This window comes from Sphaerodactylus townsendi, linkage group LG02 (assembly GCF_021028975.2).
Source record: "Sphaerodactylus townsendi isolate TG3544 linkage group LG02, MPM_Stown_v2.3, whole genome shotgun sequence".
Taxonomy (NCBI): Eukaryota; Metazoa; Chordata; class Lepidosauria; order Squamata; family Sphaerodactylidae; genus Sphaerodactylus; species Sphaerodactylus townsendi.
Window position 1 is genome coordinate 45624429 of NC_059426.1, and position 20000 is coordinate 45644428.

Here is a 20000-nt window from a genome sequence, read left to right on the forward strand (position 1 = left end):
GACTGAGATACCAGTGCTGATGACAGATTATGAGCTGATACTTGCATGGTCACATGACAGCCCTTGCATCTTATTTAGGGATGAAATTTCTGTTTTGAAACAACCTTGGCTAAAGTCTACACTTGTGTGCACATAACATGCGATTGTTTTTTCGTATTATCTATGAAACATGCAGTGTGTGCAATTATTATCATATACATATACCAGTGTAGAACTGAAAAGCTGTTTATCCATTTAATATAGCTTCATTGTCTGTCTGACACCTCGTATTGTCATTCAACCATCTAATCATTTCCTTTTGTTAAGTGCAAATAAGATTTCACACTTTTACCTGGCCAGGTAGTTCTTTTATTATTTAACAGTTAAGTATGTGATAATGATTGCCAGGATTTGGTAGGGCTCTCTTGGGAAATAAAAATGGGCTTAGGCCAAGCGTAATAAAAACACAGGAAATAACATAAAGTGAAACTTTGTGACCCACATTCTGAATGAAAATCCCTGTTTTAAAATTTTCTACTCAGCAAAAGTACACCATGTGTAGAAGAGCTAACAAGATAGAGAATTTGTTCCTGACATTTTCTTGAGAATCCCTTCAGATGAGAAGTCACTGCACCAGTTAATATCTAGGGGCATGAGCTCTGTGCATAGTTGAACTGGCCTTCCTTAACTGTGGTCCTAAATGGGTGACCAAACATCACTTAGATACAGTTGGCCAACCCGTAAGCAGAGGCGTATCTAGGCAAACTGGATCCTGAGGACAAAACCTGAGTTTGCCCCCCCATATAGGTGACCACCCTCCCCCACCACGACCAAACAATGATTTTTTGATTTTTTTTTCACCAGCTCGCAAAAACACCTCTCACCCACAGCAAAACATACATGGCTGTCTCCCCATCAACTCTCTTTCCTAATTTTGTCCTCACACCAACCCTTTGAGGTAGGTTGTTAGCCTGAAAAACAGCTCCAAGCCAGTTCAAGTGGGTATTAAGCATGTAAATCTCTCACAAATCACCCCCAGCAAAACATTTACCAAACAAATATCATCATCATCTCTCACAAAACACCTCCAGAGGAATCCACCCCCAAACAGCATCACTTTCAATGGTGTTTATAGGGAGCCCAGATTCTTCTTTTAAATCCATCTCAAAGGGAGAATCTGGGGTCCCCAGTTAAAACAACATTGAAAGTGATGCTGTTTTGGGGTGGTTTCTCCCCCAACCTGAAACAGCATCACTTTCAATGTTTAATCTGGGGACCTCAGATTCTCCTTTTAAGTCCATGCTGAAGGAAGTAGATTTAAAAGGAGAATCTGGGGAAATTTGGGGGGTGCCTGCTGTCAGGGGTGCAATTGTTAAGCTAGCAGCACAAAAATTTCATGGTATCTTCAGGAGACTCTCCTGATGATACCACCCAGGTTTGGTGAAGTTTGGTTCAGGGGGTCCAAAGTTATGGACCCTCAAAAGTGTAGCCCCCATCTCCTATTAGCTCCCATTGGAAACATTGGGGGACGGGGCACCCTTTTGGGAGTCCATAACCTTGGACCCCCTGAACTAAAACTCACCAAACCTGGGTGGTATTATTAGGAGAGTCTCCTGAAAAATCCCTGAAATTTTAGTGCTGCTATCCTAAAAACTGCGCCCCCTGCAGGCCAAAAACTGAAAAAACACTAAAAATACAAAAAACACACAAATGAACCTGAATTTTTTGTGCCCCCCCCCCCCACGAGACCAAATGGGGGCGCCCAGGCAAATATGCCTCTGTCTGTAAGACATGCACCATACAGTGGCATAGGCATCAAGAGGGTGGGATATGTAGACAGGAGCAAGGAGACTTGGGGACCTAGCTGTGTCATGGACTCTGTACTGCATCACTGCCTGTCTCTCCAGCAGTCATTCAATAACCTGCCAAATCAGCCCAAAGCAAAGAGCTACTCCCTACTGCACTAGAGCATCACCCTTTTGTACTTGGGATTGTACTCAAAACATATATATTGTCTGCTACACCAGTAGGAGAATCAAACTGGCAGCCTTTTTTCCCCACTGACCATTTATACACTTTGAATGGAAAGGGGAGTCACTTCAAGTTGTTGCCCTGTAGTAAAAAAGATTGCCACTGGATGCTTACCCCGATGGATAGCAGAGTCCTTGGTCAAGAATACACTTCTTTATAGATGTCAGCACCAGAGATGTAACAGTGGCAATAATCAGAACTATTCTAGAAGGCACTCTACTAGGCACTGTATTAATTTTCCTGGGGCTCATGAGCCCACTTTGTGAAGAAGCATAGTACATCTATTGTCAGGTTGCTTCCAGAAGTTGAACTTTGACTTTTAGCAGTAGCTCACATTTTTTTAAAAAAAATCAGAGAAAGATAATACAGAAATTGTTTTCCATTTATGCTCAAAATTCTCTGTATTTATAAAAGGCTTTTAACTTGGAATCTGCTAAGAGAACAGTACTGTTCCTGTACTTATCAATTACGCTGAACATGCTGCATGATATACCCCACTCTGGTGCACCACGGTGCCTCCCCTTTTTCCTCTCTCTTGACAAAGCAAAGCTAGTTTTGTACTCTTGCAGTTTCTAATTTTGTTTTTTTGGTTCAGCTTTCTAGAATCCTTGCAATTCAACACATAAACATTTATCGCTATATCCATTAAGACTTTTTTAGATTTTCAACTATGAGGGAGTACTCAGCCAAAGATGCTTGAAAGATAAATACGTTTAATTAGGGGCAGAAGATGATCATTAAAGGAAGTCTGACTGCTGCAGAAGTCATTAACAATCTTAAATGAAATTTTTATTTTTATGATAGCCATTTACATGTATAATAAGAGCCAATGATTCTTGGGAGCAGTGTGACAGAAACAGAGTGTAGCGAGAACTCATGTAAGACATAGTATTTAAATGAGCTGGTGTTAGCTATTCATATTTGTTAATGAACTAGATATGCAGGGCTATAAGAATGAATGTTCTGATGCTTTAAATTTTAATATCTGGAAATCAAGGGTAAGGACCAATTACTAGGAATTCCACCCTTAAAAGGAATAATTAATAATGACATAACAAATGTACCATTCCAAGTTCCTAAAAAAATTGCTTTAAAAAATAGGATCAATACTCTAAAGAAAAGATGGAAACTGGAATCTTAATTCAGTATTTTACAATGAGCGCCTATTTTCCTCAAGCATGATACGTTAATAAGCTTCTAGGATTGCTTAGCAGGCTTTTGATCACCTGGAAGTAGTGGAGACAGCAGTGCAAATGTACAGACTGTCTTTTGCTCCCTACCTTTATGGTAAATAAAACAGCGTTCTGGTCTTACCATAATTAAATACACTGTAAATCCCTAATCCTATTTAGCCATCCTTTTTTATACAGACCAAGAAAGTTGCTCTGCGATTACCTGTCTCGTTCTAATGATTGGTAATGATTTATTGTGTCTTTTTTATTGTTCTGAAAGTGCCCTGATGTGGTGCCTTGATGTCTAATGAAAAGAGATTGGTCTTAAAAAGCAACTCATTGTTTATCCTGACTCTTAGATAACACATTTTTTCTCATGATAAAATATTTTTCTTATTTATTGTTCAAAATGCGCAATATAGACAATAACTCTGATTTGGGGGCTGCCTTATTCAGTTGTGTTTTATCCCTGGTGCCTGACTGTCTACCGCAGTACCTCAGCACATAGCTTTACTCTGAGATAAGCCCCCTCTCCTTTGCTCTTTCTCCCATGCTTTGCCTGCAGGATGCAGGTTTTGAACTGAAGAGCGCAGTGGAGTTCTTACTGTGCCTTTCCGGTTTCAGCACAATCAAAGTTTTGTGTTTAGAATTGTCCTTGACATTCTTTCGTCCCACAATGGGGTGGACACAGTGTGCTGGAAACCATGACATCATTATCACTGACACAGACTTAAATAAATCACCTGCATCTTGGCCTCTTTCTGCTTATTCAAGGATTCTTCATCTGAAGGAAGAAAGTGCTCTTTATTTTTACAAACCTTTATCCCAGGGGTGGCTGGAAAATGCAAACTTTTACAAGTGTTTTCAAAATAAATATACGCTGGGGTTCCTGAGGCAGGCACATTGCGCTCAGTTATATGTGTTCTGAAAAACATAGGTGCTGTGCAAAACTAAAATAACCCAAACTATAGGCTCTAGTAGTACAGAATAAACAAAGGTGATTTTGTTGATTTGTTTAGGGCATCTGACATAAGGTCGGATTCTGGTCTTATGGGTGCTGATTTGATATAAGAACAGTTGTAGACATTTCCTGTATTGCCCCAAAATCAGTGAAACAGGAAACAAGCTCACAGGTTTATATTTGATAGATTTAAAGTATTACTGTTTCAAACAGTTGTGGTCAGGGAGAATATTTTTGAAATCCTAAGGATGTAAAGTATGACTTGCTTTACTTTGAAAACAGCTCTAGATGAAAACACACAATTTAGGCCAGCACTAGCAGAGAATTTGTGACAGTCAGCAAGAATGGTATCAAAAAGAACCTTGAGCATTTCAGGATGCACTTTAGTGACCTATACAAAACAAGAAACACCTTTCAGTGTGTTCAAGCATTTACTAGATTTTGGGAAACAGCTAGATCATAATGTAACTTCTCTGTGCTACAGAAGAAGATTACAATGAGGAAGGAAACACAGCTGAAATCTAGCATTACCACTATTATGCAAAAGAAATAAGAAAATGCTGTTAACTGTTTTCCCCTTGGTGACTGGGTACATGTGCCCTCAGATGGAAACAAACTTGTGACTCCTTTCTACCAGAAATCACATGAGCTGATCAAGGAAGGGGAAAAATCCACACAAGCTATATTTATATCCAGCACTAAACCTCTCACAAGTGCTGTACCTTGATTCAGCTTTCTGGTAAGCTGCCACAAGACATACCACAGTTCTGTTGCAATGTATAACCACTTATAAACTTTTATCAGTTTCTGAAGGCTTTGGAATCACAGTGTCCACGTAAAAATGTTTTGTAGAGAAGGCAAAAGGCAAAAAATTAATGTATGCTTGATACAATTAACACCTGTTCACACAAGCATATTTTAACTGAAGATCTCTTTTTATTTTAACCTACAGTGCATAGCTCCATACTGTATACCAGTGGTAAAACTCAGAAGTCAGATACTTTAAGTTTAGTTTACATCAGGATGATACAACTAGGCCTTGTTATTGTACCAACAGATTACTTGTAAAATGTGATGCTTGAAAAATATTCCAAGATTATAAATTAAAAATGAATTAAAAATAGCTTTCAGTTTACTCAGTTCTGCTTCTTCTGTACAAAGTTTGTCACAGAAATGGATTAATGTTGTACCATTTTCTATCCTCAAAAAAACCGTATAAAAAAAGCAAAAGCAATGGTCTAATGATGTATCTCATTTAAATGATCAGACTCTAGCAAGTTTTTGTATCCATTTCTCATAGGTGATGCACTTCACCCATAAAATATTAGACCCACAACACTATTATGCATAGCTTTTCAGGAAATGTATGGATGCAGAATTCAGACTGGGAAGAAATATAAGAAAATAATTAATCCAAGTCATACTGAAACAGAAGATTTTATAGGAGGTTTTTTGCAGTTACTGGGGTGAGTGGTTAGAGTCTTAAGAGCACATCAAACTAGAGTCTGGAAGACCCAGGTCCAAATATCCATTTTACCATGGAAGCTTGCTAGGTGATCTAGTAGACTCTGACTTTAGCCTATCTTACAGGGTTGTTGTGAGAATAAAAGAGAGGAGAATGGTATATGCTGCTTTGCATCCCCAATGGGGAGAAAGGTGGAATATAGATGAGATAGATAAATTAATAAATAAAATGCTGTTAAATGAGCCATATAAGATGAGATTATGCTAATGCTACAAATGTGTCACACTGGTATTAAAGGCAAGTATGTGATCGTATACAAGTCTCTGTTAACTCCAGAAGTAAAGCTGTGGTTATTTTCACTGTATGAAGCTTACTGCATCTCTGCATAGAGCTATTATACCAAAAGCAAGCTGACTGATGTTTGTTTCTTTCTAGACATTTTCTGGCAAAATTGCTCAAACTAGCTGTCAACATCCAAGTTAATGCTTTTCCCGTTCACAGAAGTACTTTTTATTCACATGAGCAGTTCTACATTTGAGTTTACAAATTGCACATGCAAAGCTGCGGCAGTTTTGACAATCTCAAGCACTGAGAAGGTGCCCTGAAGATCACAAAAATTGTTGCAGTTAAGCAGGGACGGAGCGAGGGAGAAGTGCTCCCGGTGCGCGCACATGCCCTGCGCCCCTCTAAGCCCCCGTCTGCCCCCGCCCCGCCCCTGGAATGCCCCATTCGGCCCCCACCACGTTCCCGGAACACCTCCGCAGGGGCATGCGCCCGGTGCATCACTCCCCACTTCCCTTGGTGCTACGCCTCTGCAGTTAAGTTTGTCAGCTGCCCCAGCTCATGTGAAAAGGAAGCTCACATGTGTGACACAGAGATCAAAGTAATGGATGAACCTGCCCCAAGTTAAGACTGTGCATGTGCACCAGAAGTTGAAAATTCATCTCCAATAAGTTTACATTTCTCTACTGCTAACTTCAGTTCCTTACTGAAGTTCACAGTAATAGTAGCAAGCTGAAAAAATTATTCAGAATTTTCTTATATGTATTTGGCGTTATGTCAAGTAACATGCCTGTGCTTTCTTTATATAAATAATTTAGATACATCTGGAATAGTCTTAAAATAAGGTCATTTACTTATTCCTATTTTTCTCCCTGATGCTTGCTGTGCTGCTCAGAGCTCCATTGATGGTGGCACAGCACTGCCTCTCCGCATCATCCCCAGCCACAGCAGAGGTTCCCCCCATCTGGATTGGCCTGTAAAATACAAATCCCCAACTCCTCCACAGTCTCAGTTTTCTTTGAGCATGCATGTTACTTATGACAAGGGTTCGTGGATCTAGTGACAATTTCTTGTGATCTTGATACTGTTTCCTGTTCATTAAGATAACAGGAATATAATCACTCAGTTCACACATTACATTTGTCTACACAAAAGCATACATGATAACAGCTGGAACTACTTGCGTGGAGAAAACAATATAGTCCTGTTCATATGTTACAGTGAACACATGTGCCATCCCTGCATGTTGTACACAGAGTTCCCATCTTCCCAGTGATGACAGGCAATTGCCTGCCAATTCTTAGCTGGTACACAGGCGGATGTAGGCCAGCTGAAGGGGGGGAGCATGATCTGTGCACCCAGTGGGATGACATCACTTCTGGGTTACCTGGAAGCACTGGTATCACACTTGGAATGTTGTAGCACTCTTTCTCTCACACACATGTGCGCACACACCTGAAAAAAAATCTATGGGGACCATAGAGTTCTTGGAGGAGAGCACTAGAGCATCCTGACATGATTTTGGCACTTCTGAGTAAACCTAGAAGTGATGTAATTGTGCTGGGCAGATGGATTGCCACTCCCCTGCCCCACCACCATGAAGCTCCTGTGGGCTGCCAGAAGGGACTAATAGTACACTTAATTTTTTTTTCAGTGCATGTGTTGAGTCATTCTTATGCTACTTTCAATGTATGCACAACTGAATATGTGATACAAATCTCACATTTATCCAGGTACTGGTTTCAGTTTTGCAAAATGAACATGTATGTCAACTCTTTCTTACATACAGATGTATGCCCGTACGGGCAGGATGTACGTGTATTCGCTATAATGTGTGAATAGACTTGCAGTGTTCAGCTAACATGAACAAATTTATGAAGCTTCCTAAAGAAAGATCTGCAATCATCATGTTCTCTGTTCATTACTGAAAGAATTGCTCTTGTTACTTCTGTTTGCTTGCCGTTTTAGTGAACTGTTTTCTCAAGTACAACACTGAAAATGAGCATTTTTGTATTTCAGAAGAAATGAAGGAGGAGTATGACACCATGGGGCCTGACGCTGCCATTCAGACCACCAGAAACAATGGAACAGGTACTTTTGGTTTCCATCATGCTGGGTTGATTTTTCTATCAATGGCAAGAATAGGCCACACAGTTCCCCACTCTAACTGAAAGCTTGCAATACGCCAAGAAACCTGTATTTATACATTTCTCTAATGGTTTCGATATAAACAAGTAGTCCAGTCTTGATGGTATGAAGCTTTTGACAGAAATGGATGGGGCTAAGGTGACTTCACTGCGGTTTGCCTCTTCCCTATTTATTGTGACAGAATCCTTGGGAGCAAATAGAACCCAGCAGTGTGAGGAGATTTTTCCCCAACAAGGGTGACCAAGTTTAAGGTAGCTGCACCTATATTCTGTGAAAGAGCCTGTATAAGTATCGTGATAATGATAATTGGGTACACTTTATGTGCCACATACAGTATGCTATTCTGAAACCTCAAGCGTTGTAATCTGAAAGAAAAAGAGGGTGCATATTTTGATAAACACAAGCTAGACTTGCACATGAACATGCAAAGCTGTTTTATACAGAATCAGACCATCCTTTCCTTGTTCTCAGAAATTCATCCTTGTTTAGAGATTAAAAGCTGCTAAAGAGACATTGTTTCTAAGTGATTGATTACTTAGCTGAACAGTATAGAAAATAGTTTCTCTTTTTTATTTTGAAGCAACTATGGAAGTTATGCGTGTGTTCAAGCAATTTTCTGTTTGATTGTCAGGAGTAATTTCCATGCTCTGTACAATACTTCCTGCATAGGTAGCCTGCATATTATATGTCCGTGTGTCAGCACACAACATTAGTATTTGACAAAATTCTACCTATCCTCTCAAGACTGATGCACACGCTACAGTCTTCATGGCTGTGACAGGGACTTTAGACCACACATGCGCTGAGAGCATTGTGCTTCCCAGACCTGCTCAGGAATGCACCCTGCATGCAGAAGGTTCTTCGTTGTTCTCAGAAATACCTTCCTCCAACACCATCTTCCTGATCTTAAATAACCTAGGAGAGATGACAAAACTTATGAGTAACCATCATTACACCCAAGTTTCTAGTGCAGCAAATAGCAGCTCCCTGGGGAGATTGGGAATGGGGAAAATGGCGTGAAAGGGATGCTTAAAACCCTTTCCTATGCATACTTTAATTCCATGTCTGCACATTGATTGATTGATTGATTGATTGATTGATTGATTGATTGATTGATTGATTGATTGATTGATTTAACTTTTACCCTGCCCTCCCCCGAAGAGCTCAGGGCGGCAACAACAGTATAAAAACAGTTACAATAAAAGCATTAAAACAACACAATAAATAAAAGAATAAAATTATCCAAATTCAGATGGCGGCTTATAAAACCTAATATGTTCCCCCCCCCGGGAGGCCAGATGTTAAACAGATGTTAACCCAGCTGGCCTGCTGAGATAGCCCGGTGGAATAGCTCCGTCTTATAGGCCCTGTGGAAACTTCTCAGATCCCTCAGGGCCCTGATCTCAAATGAGAGCATATTCCACCAGGTAGGGGCCAGAACCAAAAAGGCCCTGGCCCTCGTCGAGGCCAACCAGATGGTTTTTGGGCCAGGGACTTCCAGAAGGTAACCCTCCAAAGAAAGGAGGGGCCTGCCAGGGCAATATGGGAAAAGGCAGTCTCTGAGGTATGTGAGTCCAAGACTGCTCATGGCTTGAAGATCAAAACCAGAATCTTGAAGACAACCCAGTACTCGATAGGCAGCCAATGGAGGTAGAAAAAGAGATGTAATGTGGTTCCTACCCGAGGCCCCTGCCAGGAGCCTCAGAGCCGCATGCTGGACAAGTTTTAATTTCCAGATTAGATTCAAGGGCAGGCCAGAGTGGAGCGAGTTACCATAATCTAACCTGGAGGTGACCGTTGCATGGATCACTGTGATCATATATGATCGAAAGCTCTAGCTTATAAAGTGTGAAATAGTTCTAGTGTTTGGTACCTGGAAGTTTAGAATTGTAAGTCTTAAGATGATGTTAAGCCAGTGAAGACACCTTCACTTGAAGAAAATGGAGACAAAATTATCTTTTCTAATCTGGCAGAACAATTACTCCAGATTTTCCCTATGCTGACTTTCCATCCTAGTTAAGTTGTTTTCCAGTTACATTCTGAGATGAGATCCTTACTTGGTGCCTTCTAGACATGTTGTTAAAGAAGGTGGCACCAACTGATACAAGGATTTTATTACTCACACATTTCTACTGCTAGTATACACCCACATGTTCTTATTAGACATCATAACAAACCAGCTTGCCTAAATCTTGTGGAGAAAAATAATGGAAAAATAAAACCATATTGTCCTGAAGTACTGTGCTTTGTTCTATTTTTTTCCTTCTGTACATTATTTATGTAATGGAGAGTAATCAGCCGAGTAACGTGAAGTCATTGATTTTTGTTACATGCATATTGCTACATCACTTCCAAAAACCTGAAACAGCCATATCCACATATTTTCCAGTATTTTTTTCTTTTGAACTGCAGAATTCATAATCAGTGACATTAAGAATTTTGTCTAACATGCTCCAAATGGTATTATTCATAAATAAAGCTCAGCTTTTATGTAAAGGACCACACATAAATTATTTTATTCTTGCTGTAGGAGAGCTGCAAGTGGTTTTGTGGAACATGTGATAGCAATGAGTAATTAAATTCTCTGTCGATATTCTTATCCTGCTAGGAGAAAAGACCGTATACCTAATCAAAAGATCTGGGGACAGACCGAAATCGTGTCTTTCTAAGGCCCAGTTCTAGGTGGAATTTTGGTCAAAACAATTTCCATTAGATGTACTGTCCACAGGATGGTCACACTATTTCAGTGCTACAAAGGTGGACATAATTACCAAGTAACCAGCTGGAAAGGGGCTCTGGCTCCATGGAAGATCCAAGATACTGGATTCAATCCCTAGCATCTTGAGTTAAAAGGAGTAGTCAGGGGTCTGCAACCTGTGGCTCTCCAGATGTTCATGGATTACAATTCCCATCAGCCCCTGCCAGCACTAGGTGGTAAATAATGTGAAAGATCTCTACCTGGAACCTTTGAAAAAGTATTGCCAATGGAGTCCTCAGCAGAGTTAAACCTTCTTAAATTTATTGACTTTGGTGGGTGTAGCTTTGCTTGGGATTGCATTGTGAGAGAATGGCTTGTCTCTTTATGAAAGTGTGTTAAGACTTGCTAGGCTGTAGTCCTGCATATAGGTATCATTCCTGTTCTGTTTATTTTTACAGGGTTCATGCATTTAAGTGCTGCATATTTCAGTGCTTCCCTGGGTGGCTTGTTGGGTGGGCAAATGTTCTGATTTTCTTTTACTCTGTGATATGTATCAATAGATGTCCAGTACACATGCAATAGAAAACAACAGATTTCAAAGTTTCATAGTTTAGCTAACTGGAAGCAAAAAGGTTCTACCTGATTTCAGTTGTAGTTCCACCTCATGAAGGTATTCATGAGCCTATTAAGTCCCAATATGAAAACTGCTGTTGTGTTGTAAACATCTGTCCACCAAAAACTGTGCTGATACTACAAGAATGTTTCACAGGCATCAGTTCAACCAGCAAATGGTGTTGATGGCTCATAGCGGTGGCCAATTAGACCAGATGTGAGCCATTAATTTCATGTACTTTCACACAGGTAAAAAACAAACAAACCACCAGCCGTAGTTCAGAGCGTTGCAGTTTTGAGGCTTATTTTAGCCTTTCTATCTAGTTTTAGGAAAGGAATGAACAGATGCTCTGTATGTAAATAAACAAGCTCTGCCTCTTTTTTTATTAATAATGGCACCAGACAAATAAACATTGCAGAGAGCGCATTTTATGGTAAATGTAGGAAAAGAGTTCTCTGAAGAGAAGAAAACGGAAGTAAAAGTTGGCAGGCTGGAAGGACTGATCGTTTTGACACTGTAATCTGTATGTGCCAATGGAGGCCAGCCACTTCCTGCTTAATGAAGGCTGTGGTTTTATTAGCTTTGTTGCCGATTAGGAGAAGCTATCTTCCTTTCACAGCAAGAGTTCCTGCAAGAAATAACTGGCCTCCCAAGCTTCTTTGGTCTGTCTTTTAAATATCTCCTTTGCTTGGCATGGTTTATGCTCGTGTGAGGTTATGATACCTCAGGCTTCAAGGAGTCCCTGCCCTGGTCCTTAATTAAAACAAGACTTCCTCGCTGAGGTCACTCACTTTACATCTTCCTAAAAAGCTCGACTCACAGATGGGAGTGTGATTTCTGTGTGCAATTCAAATTCACAAGGAATCAATGAATGTGGCTAAATACGTAGAAAACCCACAAAGGGCATTCAAGGGGAAGCCCCCACCCACCCAAGAAGAGCCATTTGCGGGAGAAGTGCACATTTTTCAAAGGGCCCACTGCTCCTCAGTGACCGAAGAGAAACCGAAGAGATTCTGACCTGCATTCAGTTGACGTTTGGTATTTATATTAATCTTTAATATACAGTCTCAGTGTTAACATTGTTTCAGTTAAGGAACTGTCAGCTTCTCAGTAAATCCCACTGTTTTTAAGGTTTATAACTTCAGTATAAACATTTGCCTTAGCTCCTGAATTCCTTTAATATACACAGAAAATGAATAATCCACAAGTTTTAGAACCTCAGAGACATTTAATATCAAAGGAGGCAATTATAGCCTACTGTACAAAAATAGCTTTTAAAATAATTTGCTGGCCTGCACAAGGAAGTTGAACATAGAATGGTAGACTAAGAAGCATAGGAAGGAGGGAAAAAGCAACGATTGTTGCTGTGTTATTCTTTTATTTTTCCAGCAACATGACCTGGAAGGAGTCCCCATAGGATAGGTTAGGGAATTTTTGGGCTAAAGGGTAAGTTTTGGTTGCAATCAACAGATTCTAAGGTTAAGAAAATCACCTGTTTCAAATATGTTCTCATAGCACCCACTCTGCATCCTTTCCCTAAATATTTTTGCTGGGAAATAAGCCTGTAGTGCTCCAAAAGTATTCTTGCAACCTTGCCTAGTTCCAGTTTCTGGACAATGGCTTGGATGCATTGGAGTGTTTCTGTGAGTAGAAGGAAGCACTCTGTTACCCCAGACCAATATGAGAACTCACCTGTCCACCCTATATGAACTGACTGGCTTCCAACTACCATTTTCTCACTTGTCACTCATATGGTCTTCCCACTTTCCACATGGAAATTTGCATTATAATTTAGAGAGAAAATAGATTTTTTCTTCATAGTTCTTCGTTTCCTAACAGTATGTTGAACTTTAAAAATGCTTTGAAGCAAAGGAAAGGTTTCTCCATGTGTCAAGATTTGGCCATACAAATTTTCATATTTGTAGCCTTGCAAATTTCAATTTCAATTTACTGAATAGTTTATGTCACTCATTCACTAATTTCAATAGGCTGTCACTTTCTAGCATGGCTGGTGATAACTTGAGTATCCTAAGAACTTAGGATCCTAAGAACTATAAGAGGCACACACTGAAACTCTGTCAGGTAGTCTGAGGAGGCCTACTAGGTCCCAGTTTACAGGAGGAGATGGATTGCTCTTCAGTCTAATCAAATAATTTTGCTAGCCACTTCACAATTAAAATCTCTTGCATCTACTTTGATGGAATCTACATTAGCTGTGGCAATTTTCCAATTGTGTAGAATAATTTTTGGCTTGTCCAGTTTGAGGTGGTAGACAGAATTCTTGGAAGTTCAGAACCTATCATCTGCTTGTATGACCCTTGACCTTGTTGGTTACCTAAATCTGCTGGGCAGGGGGCTGGCTTACCGGGCTTGGGAGACAGTAAATGCTTCCCAGAGATGAGATAATTGCCCCTACCTTGAAGTGGGCAGTGGTGCAGTGGCATAGCACCAATAGGGCCGCGGGGGGTGTGACACCCCAGGGGCATGGCAGGGGCATGAACAGTGCATGGAGGGGACGTCCCAGGGCGCGGTGGGAGCGGATAGTGCTGTGGTAGGGGCACAGGGCGTGCGTGTGCCCCGGGCGCAGTTCCCCCTTGCTCTACTCCTGCAGTGGTATATCCACTCCTGAAAAAAACCTGCTCTGGATCCAGGAAAACTGAGTTGCTACCACCCAGACTCAAATATATCAGTTCTTGTTCAGTGTGATTCAATGGGTGGTGGCAGGGCAACTTCATGGATTCCTGAATGATGTGGATTGTTTGGATCCATTCCAGTCTGGTTATGGGACTCAAATATCCTTTGTCACCCTGGTGTATGACCTACAATGGGAGATGGACAGAGCAAGAACAAGCCTGTTAATTCTTCTGAACCTCTCAGCAGCTTTTGATACCATTAGTCATGGTGCCCTTTTGGGCCCCCATTCAGAATTGGGACTGGGAGGCACTATACTGCAGTGTTTCAGAATGTAGTGTTGTGGGACTGCTGCTCTGCCCCTTGGGCTCTGGCCTGCAAGGTTCCTCAAGGTTTTATCTTAAGCCCTGTGTTGTTCAACATCTATGTAAAGCTGCTGGGAGAGGTCATTTGGAGGTCTGGGCTGAGTTGCCACCAATAAACTTGTGACTCTCAGTTCTATCTCATGCTTCCAGCAGATCCCAGGAAGGCTGTGGAAACTGTGAACAGATATCTGAAGGCAGTTTTGGAATGGATGAGCTCTAACAAACTAAAACTCAGGGCATTTTCATACATGCTGCATAATGCCTTTTCAGTCCACTTTCAATTCATGTTAGCAATTGTTTTAAGTGGATTTTGCTGCTTCACATGGTAAAATCCAGTTGCAAAAGTGCATTAAAAATGGGATGTAGATGATTCAACAAGGGTGAAAGTCACCTTAATCCCAGCAAAACAACCATGCAACTGGCAGGTAAAGCTCCCAGCAGCTTTACATACCCAGGAAATGGGATATCACCTGTTCTGGATGGAGTACCTAAAGGAGCAGGTTTGTAGACTGGGGGTCCTGCTGGACCCAGGCATCCTATTGGAGAAACTTGGGGCAACAGTGGCCAGAACCCCTTTCAAAAGTTTCTCTTGGTGAGCCAGCTGTAGCCTTCTTGGCCAGAAAGCTCTTGCCACTGTGATGCATGCCCTGGTATCATTTAGATTAGATTACTGCAGTGTTCTATGTGGGGTAGCTGCCCTTGAAGACTGTCCAGAAGCTAAAGTTGGTATAGGATGCTGTGGTCAGAATGTTATCTGGAGTGGTATCATTTAGATTAGATTACTGCAGTGTTCTATGTGGGGTAGCTGCCCTCGAAGAGTGGGTCATAGGGCCACACATAGGTGGAGCTATAGTGGGGTTGGAAGGGCACCGCACCCTGGGCACAAGCCATTCGGGTCACGTGGGGGCGGAAAATCCTGGCAAAGAGCAGCTTGCTGAAAAGAGGCTGAAAAAGCAGTGCCTGGCTGCACATTGGTCTGCGGGTGGAAACTACACTTTCCAGGAGACGTTGCGAGCCTCCTTCCCTCCCGCCCCAGGAAGGCCTCTGCAGGAGTTGGGTCTCGCAAGGTCTCCTGGGAAGTGTAGTTCCCACCCGCAGACCAATGCGCAGCCCCACCAGCAAGGCCCTGCTTTTTCTAAGGTAAGTTGGGGGGCATTGGGGGGGTGGGAGCGGGGCCCAGGTGCCATTTTGACCCGGCCGCCATTCCCCCCCCCTCACCCCTCTGGAGCCACATCATTCCAGTCTTGTTTACCGGCTCCCAGTTTTCTTCTGGGACCAATAAACAGTTCTGGTAATGAACTTTAAACCTCCATATGGCTTCGAGTCAGCATATGTTAAACACCGCTATCTTATACATGAACTTACCTGTCTGCTGAAGTCATTTTTGGAGTCCCTGCTTTAGGTACCCCAACCTCTGAGTTGAGATGCGGGACAGCCTGGTTGTGGTGCTAAAACTTTGGAACTCCCTCCCCAGGGAGATTTATCTGTCTCCCTCTATCCTTATGTTCTGCCAGTGAGTGAAGACTTTTTTGTTTTGTTTGGCATATCCCCCCTGGTTGCAGTGTTAGGTGTGTTTGAGTCCTTGTGTGTTTTTGTTGAGCTATTTCATTTATGCTTTATTTTAAATACTGTTTTCATTATGTTTGCCTACTCTGGGACTCTATGTGGGTAGAAAGGCAGCACAGAAATGTTGTAAATAAATAAATAATAAATGCATATTCCAGTGAAATTAAAGGGAATAATGGAAATTAGACAGATCTGAAACCATATTTGAACAACTCTGAGGAAAAGGCGGGGGGGGGGGGAGAAGTCAGTGTGGAGGGGAAATGCAGTTGAGCAGATCTTCCAGTGAGAAGATTGGCATAGCTTTCCTGATTTGGCATCATGTCTAGAAAATCAAGCCAAGATGGCAAACAGGTGGTAGGTGTTTATCAAGTGGTCTCTGTAAAATACCGTACAAACTCTATCACTCACCATCCTATCTGTCTTTTCTTCCTTTGGGAAGCTATTCTTCTCTTGGGCAAAACCACAACTGATTTTGCTTGTGTAAACGCATTCAGCAGTTTGTAAGAAAACATAAAAGGCTTGCATGTGCACGCACAGAAATGGAATTTTTAAACTTCCCCCCCTTTGAATAGTTGGCTTCATAATCAATGGTGTATTGTAACGGTTTTCGAATCTTGCCTGTTTCAAAAATGATTTGCCCTGTTTGTTGTTCAAGAGAGGCTGCTGTTCAAGACCCACATCTAAAACTAGTTACATAAGAGCACAAATGGTCCATGAAGCTCAGCAAACTGTTTCACGCAGTGGCCAACCAGGTGCCCTGGAGGACCAAACAAACAGAAATGAAGAATTAATATGAATTGCCATTATATTCCCCCCAAAGGGTTGTCCTTTAAGGTCAAGAATAAGCGTCAGAGACTTTTTACACTATACTTTAAGTATTCTGTATTAATATATGGTATTATTTCTCTACAGTTCTTCATTTCTTGGGCCAAACCAACAGCATATATAGACCAAGTTTTCCCCATCATGTTGCCTTTTTAGCACTGCTATTCATAGGACTTCTGGTGAATACTTAGTTGCCATGATTAGTAGACATGGTAGTCATAGTTGCAAGGTTATTTGGATCCATCTGAAATAGTGGTCCCCCCCACACACACACACATGAAGCTCTAATAAGCATTTCTATTCTCATGCCTTTCAATAAATAATAGCATAATTCCAAGTGTTCTTGGGCAGCCTAATCTGGGGTGGGGCAAACACATCTTGGAAGTGGCGTAGGTCTGTGCTGATGCATTTCCCACAACAACAGCATAAGTAGCACCTCTGCTAGCAGCGAGGGCAGACAGTGTGGTGAGCATGTGCTGCACAGTTCCATGACGCCCCATTGCAAAGAGGCTGCCTCTTCCAGAGCTGCACCAGTGTAACTGAGGACGCTGGTCCAACTGGGTGTGGGCTGGGGGTATTCCTGGCAGTGAAGGCAACTTTAGTTGGCATCCACCAGGCTTTTGGCCCAGAACACCCCCCCCCCCCACCGGCCTTAGACTGATGCCATCCTTTTGAATTGAGTAAATTCATTTTGCCCTATGGGGGCTTTTGAGGTGGCTGGGATATTTGCCATGTTTTCCCATACTGCTTGAAACTCTTTTTGAAGGCAGTGTGGTAGCGGCACTGTCCCTGGCTGCAGTACCCTCTGGACTGGGCTGTTAAATAGTTTGAAATTTGCAACGATCAGATATGAAATTGATCCGTGCTTCAGTGGCAATTAAGTCAGGGCATCCCTCTTCCTTCAAATAGTGTCTCAGCTAATGATTTTTTTTTAATTTGGCATTCTCACGTTTGTTTTCTTGATTCATAAATCATTCAAAACATGCTTGGGATTTTAGTTTCCCATGCTACTATCCAATGCATTCCTTGTGCCAGCCTTTATTCTATCTTATGAAATTCATCTGTATTAATCATGGCCCTTATCTGAGACATTGTTGTATGCGTGTTTAGCTTGAACTCAGCAGGTTGCATGTGCATTGAAGAAAGATATAGCATATTGACAGGAACTGAGACATTTTTATTAACAACATCCACGAGGCCATTGCCAGAATTGCTTCCTTCTGTAAATGATATTAAGGCATCTCCTGGGATTTAGTAGTTGCAGTTAAAAGTTTTTTTTTCTGGACTGTTTATATATTTATATATATTGTAGAAGTGAATGTTTCCTTTTAGTTTTTTTTCCCAAGATGATCCACTTCTGGTATATGCAGTAGAATAAAATGTTATTCTTCAGCAAATAGTGGTGTTAGTTGATTTTACCTTAATACCATTGACCACTCGTGGCACCGTAATGGATTTTCTCCTTTATCTGTTACCTTGAGGCAAGGATGCTAAATATTTCAGTAACCTTGTGTGTTGGTTTCCTCCCACAGTCTAAGTTACAGTGATGTAAATCTAGTGTTCCTGTCATTCTTTAATTATCAGTCCAGCCCCATTGATTTTAAGGTAGATCCTGCTGATTTACGCTGTTGTAAGAAAGAGCAGCATCCAGCTCGTCTCTGATATGGTTACTTTAATGGAGATAAAATATTTTAATCATTGTGATGCTCACTGTCCTCTGTCCTATGCAGCAAAATCTTAATAAGCACAAAGAGTAAAAAGTAACAATGCAAGGCTTTGTCTGTCTTGAACAGGTATTTGTTATATTACAACTTAAAAGAATTTTTTTTTAAAAGCACTGTTTTTCTGCTATAGTAGTTTCTCTCTCATTTACACACATCCCCTTTGATTTCAGTGGTCTTTTAACATGCATAACTGGGCAGAGGATTGAATGCTGGATCTTCCGTACAGTTGGTTTAATAATTTTCTGTAACATCCTTTGGCTTTACCAAATTGTTCCTGTATGTAATGTTTCAAAAAGCAGGCAGGGGAAATGATTAATTTTAGCAAGAGGATGTTTTGTGGTTCAGAGCACGTTATTTTTCATGGGCATTACATGGGCAATAAAAATATACAAAGTTTATGTTTTAATGGGAGGAAAAGGAACACTTCAGTATAGACTGTAAAAATAGTTTCAGGGCCTACTTCACATTGTTATGTCATAGAAATAGGTAGTTCTCGTGTAAAAGTAACATACTTCTGGGGAGAGGGGAAGGGGAGTAAAGGATTGCTCTAAGAGAACAAATAAGGATAATAAGAAAGCAGTTACTTTGTTCTTAGACCTACCTAGGGCTAGAATCCTAACGAGGCCAGGATTATAACTCCCTGAAAATGACAATGCTGTGTCCCCACTTCTGGTCTAGCTTATCTTAAGCTTTTCCAGCCAGTGCTAAGAAGTGGTTCTTTTTCATAGCAGACATGGGAGAATAGCAGGCAGGTGACCAGCAGTCTTCTGGCAAGGAGAGAGATAGCCCAGAGATTGGTTCTTTAGGACATCCAAACTCCCACCTGTTCAGGCTTTTTATGGGCCCAAATTCAAACCACGGGATTCTGTTAGATCCCAAACGTCTGTGGCTGAGGTGCCATAGTCAGAGTAGTTAAGGACAGAAAGCAGAACTGCATCCTGTGGGGTTGCCAATCTTCCCTGGCCGCCGGCAGGAGATGGAAGGATTAGATTGCCAGATCCAGGTTGGAAAGCTACTGCAGATTTGGGGGTGGAGCTTGCGGAGGACATGGACCTAACTGGCGTACAGTGCCATAGTGTCCACCTTCAAACCATTCGTTTACTTCAGGGGAACTAACCTCTAGTCTGGAGAGAAGGTATAATTCTGGAGGGTTCCCAGGATCCACTTGGAGGCTGGCATCCCTAATCCTGAGGGTGCCGTCTTGAAGACAGTTCCTCAGAAATCATCTTTGTGAACTATCATGAAGTTGTATAGGCTTTCAAAAATATGTAGAAGCCTACAATACTAGTCTTTCTGATGCTATTCACAGATAGGGTACGGAATTTTACTTTTTGCTGCTTTTTCCAAAAAAAGAGGAACAAGTGCAGGGTTGGATCCGAAGATTTCTGCCGCTGTTCTTTATTGATGAAACTCCTTATCAGGGGTTTGCCGCATCTACTTTGTTTAAAATCACAGAGCTCTCCATGATTATGCTAGAAAAAAGAGAAAGCAGGCTTGAAAAGATAGACATGTACCTGCTATACAAGTGAGAGTGTTATTT

At 41.4% G+C, this 20000-nt stretch overlaps 1 protein-coding gene across 4 annotated transcripts in view; it reads left to right on the forward strand.

Annotated features, from left to right (window-relative positions):
• Nucleotides 1-20000, forward strand: part of ZEB2 (zinc finger E-box binding homeobox 2) — a 170104-nt gene that overhangs the window by 116665 nt on the left and 33439 nt on the right. For all 4 annotated transcript variants that reach the window (XM_048484928.1, XM_048484927.1, XM_048484930.1 and 1 more), the window contains one exon: nt 7910-7981. In XM_048484928.1, the coding sequence (XP_048340885.1) occupies nt 7910-7981 (72 nt within the window). The remainder of the gene's footprint in view (nt 1-7909; nt 7982-20000) is intronic.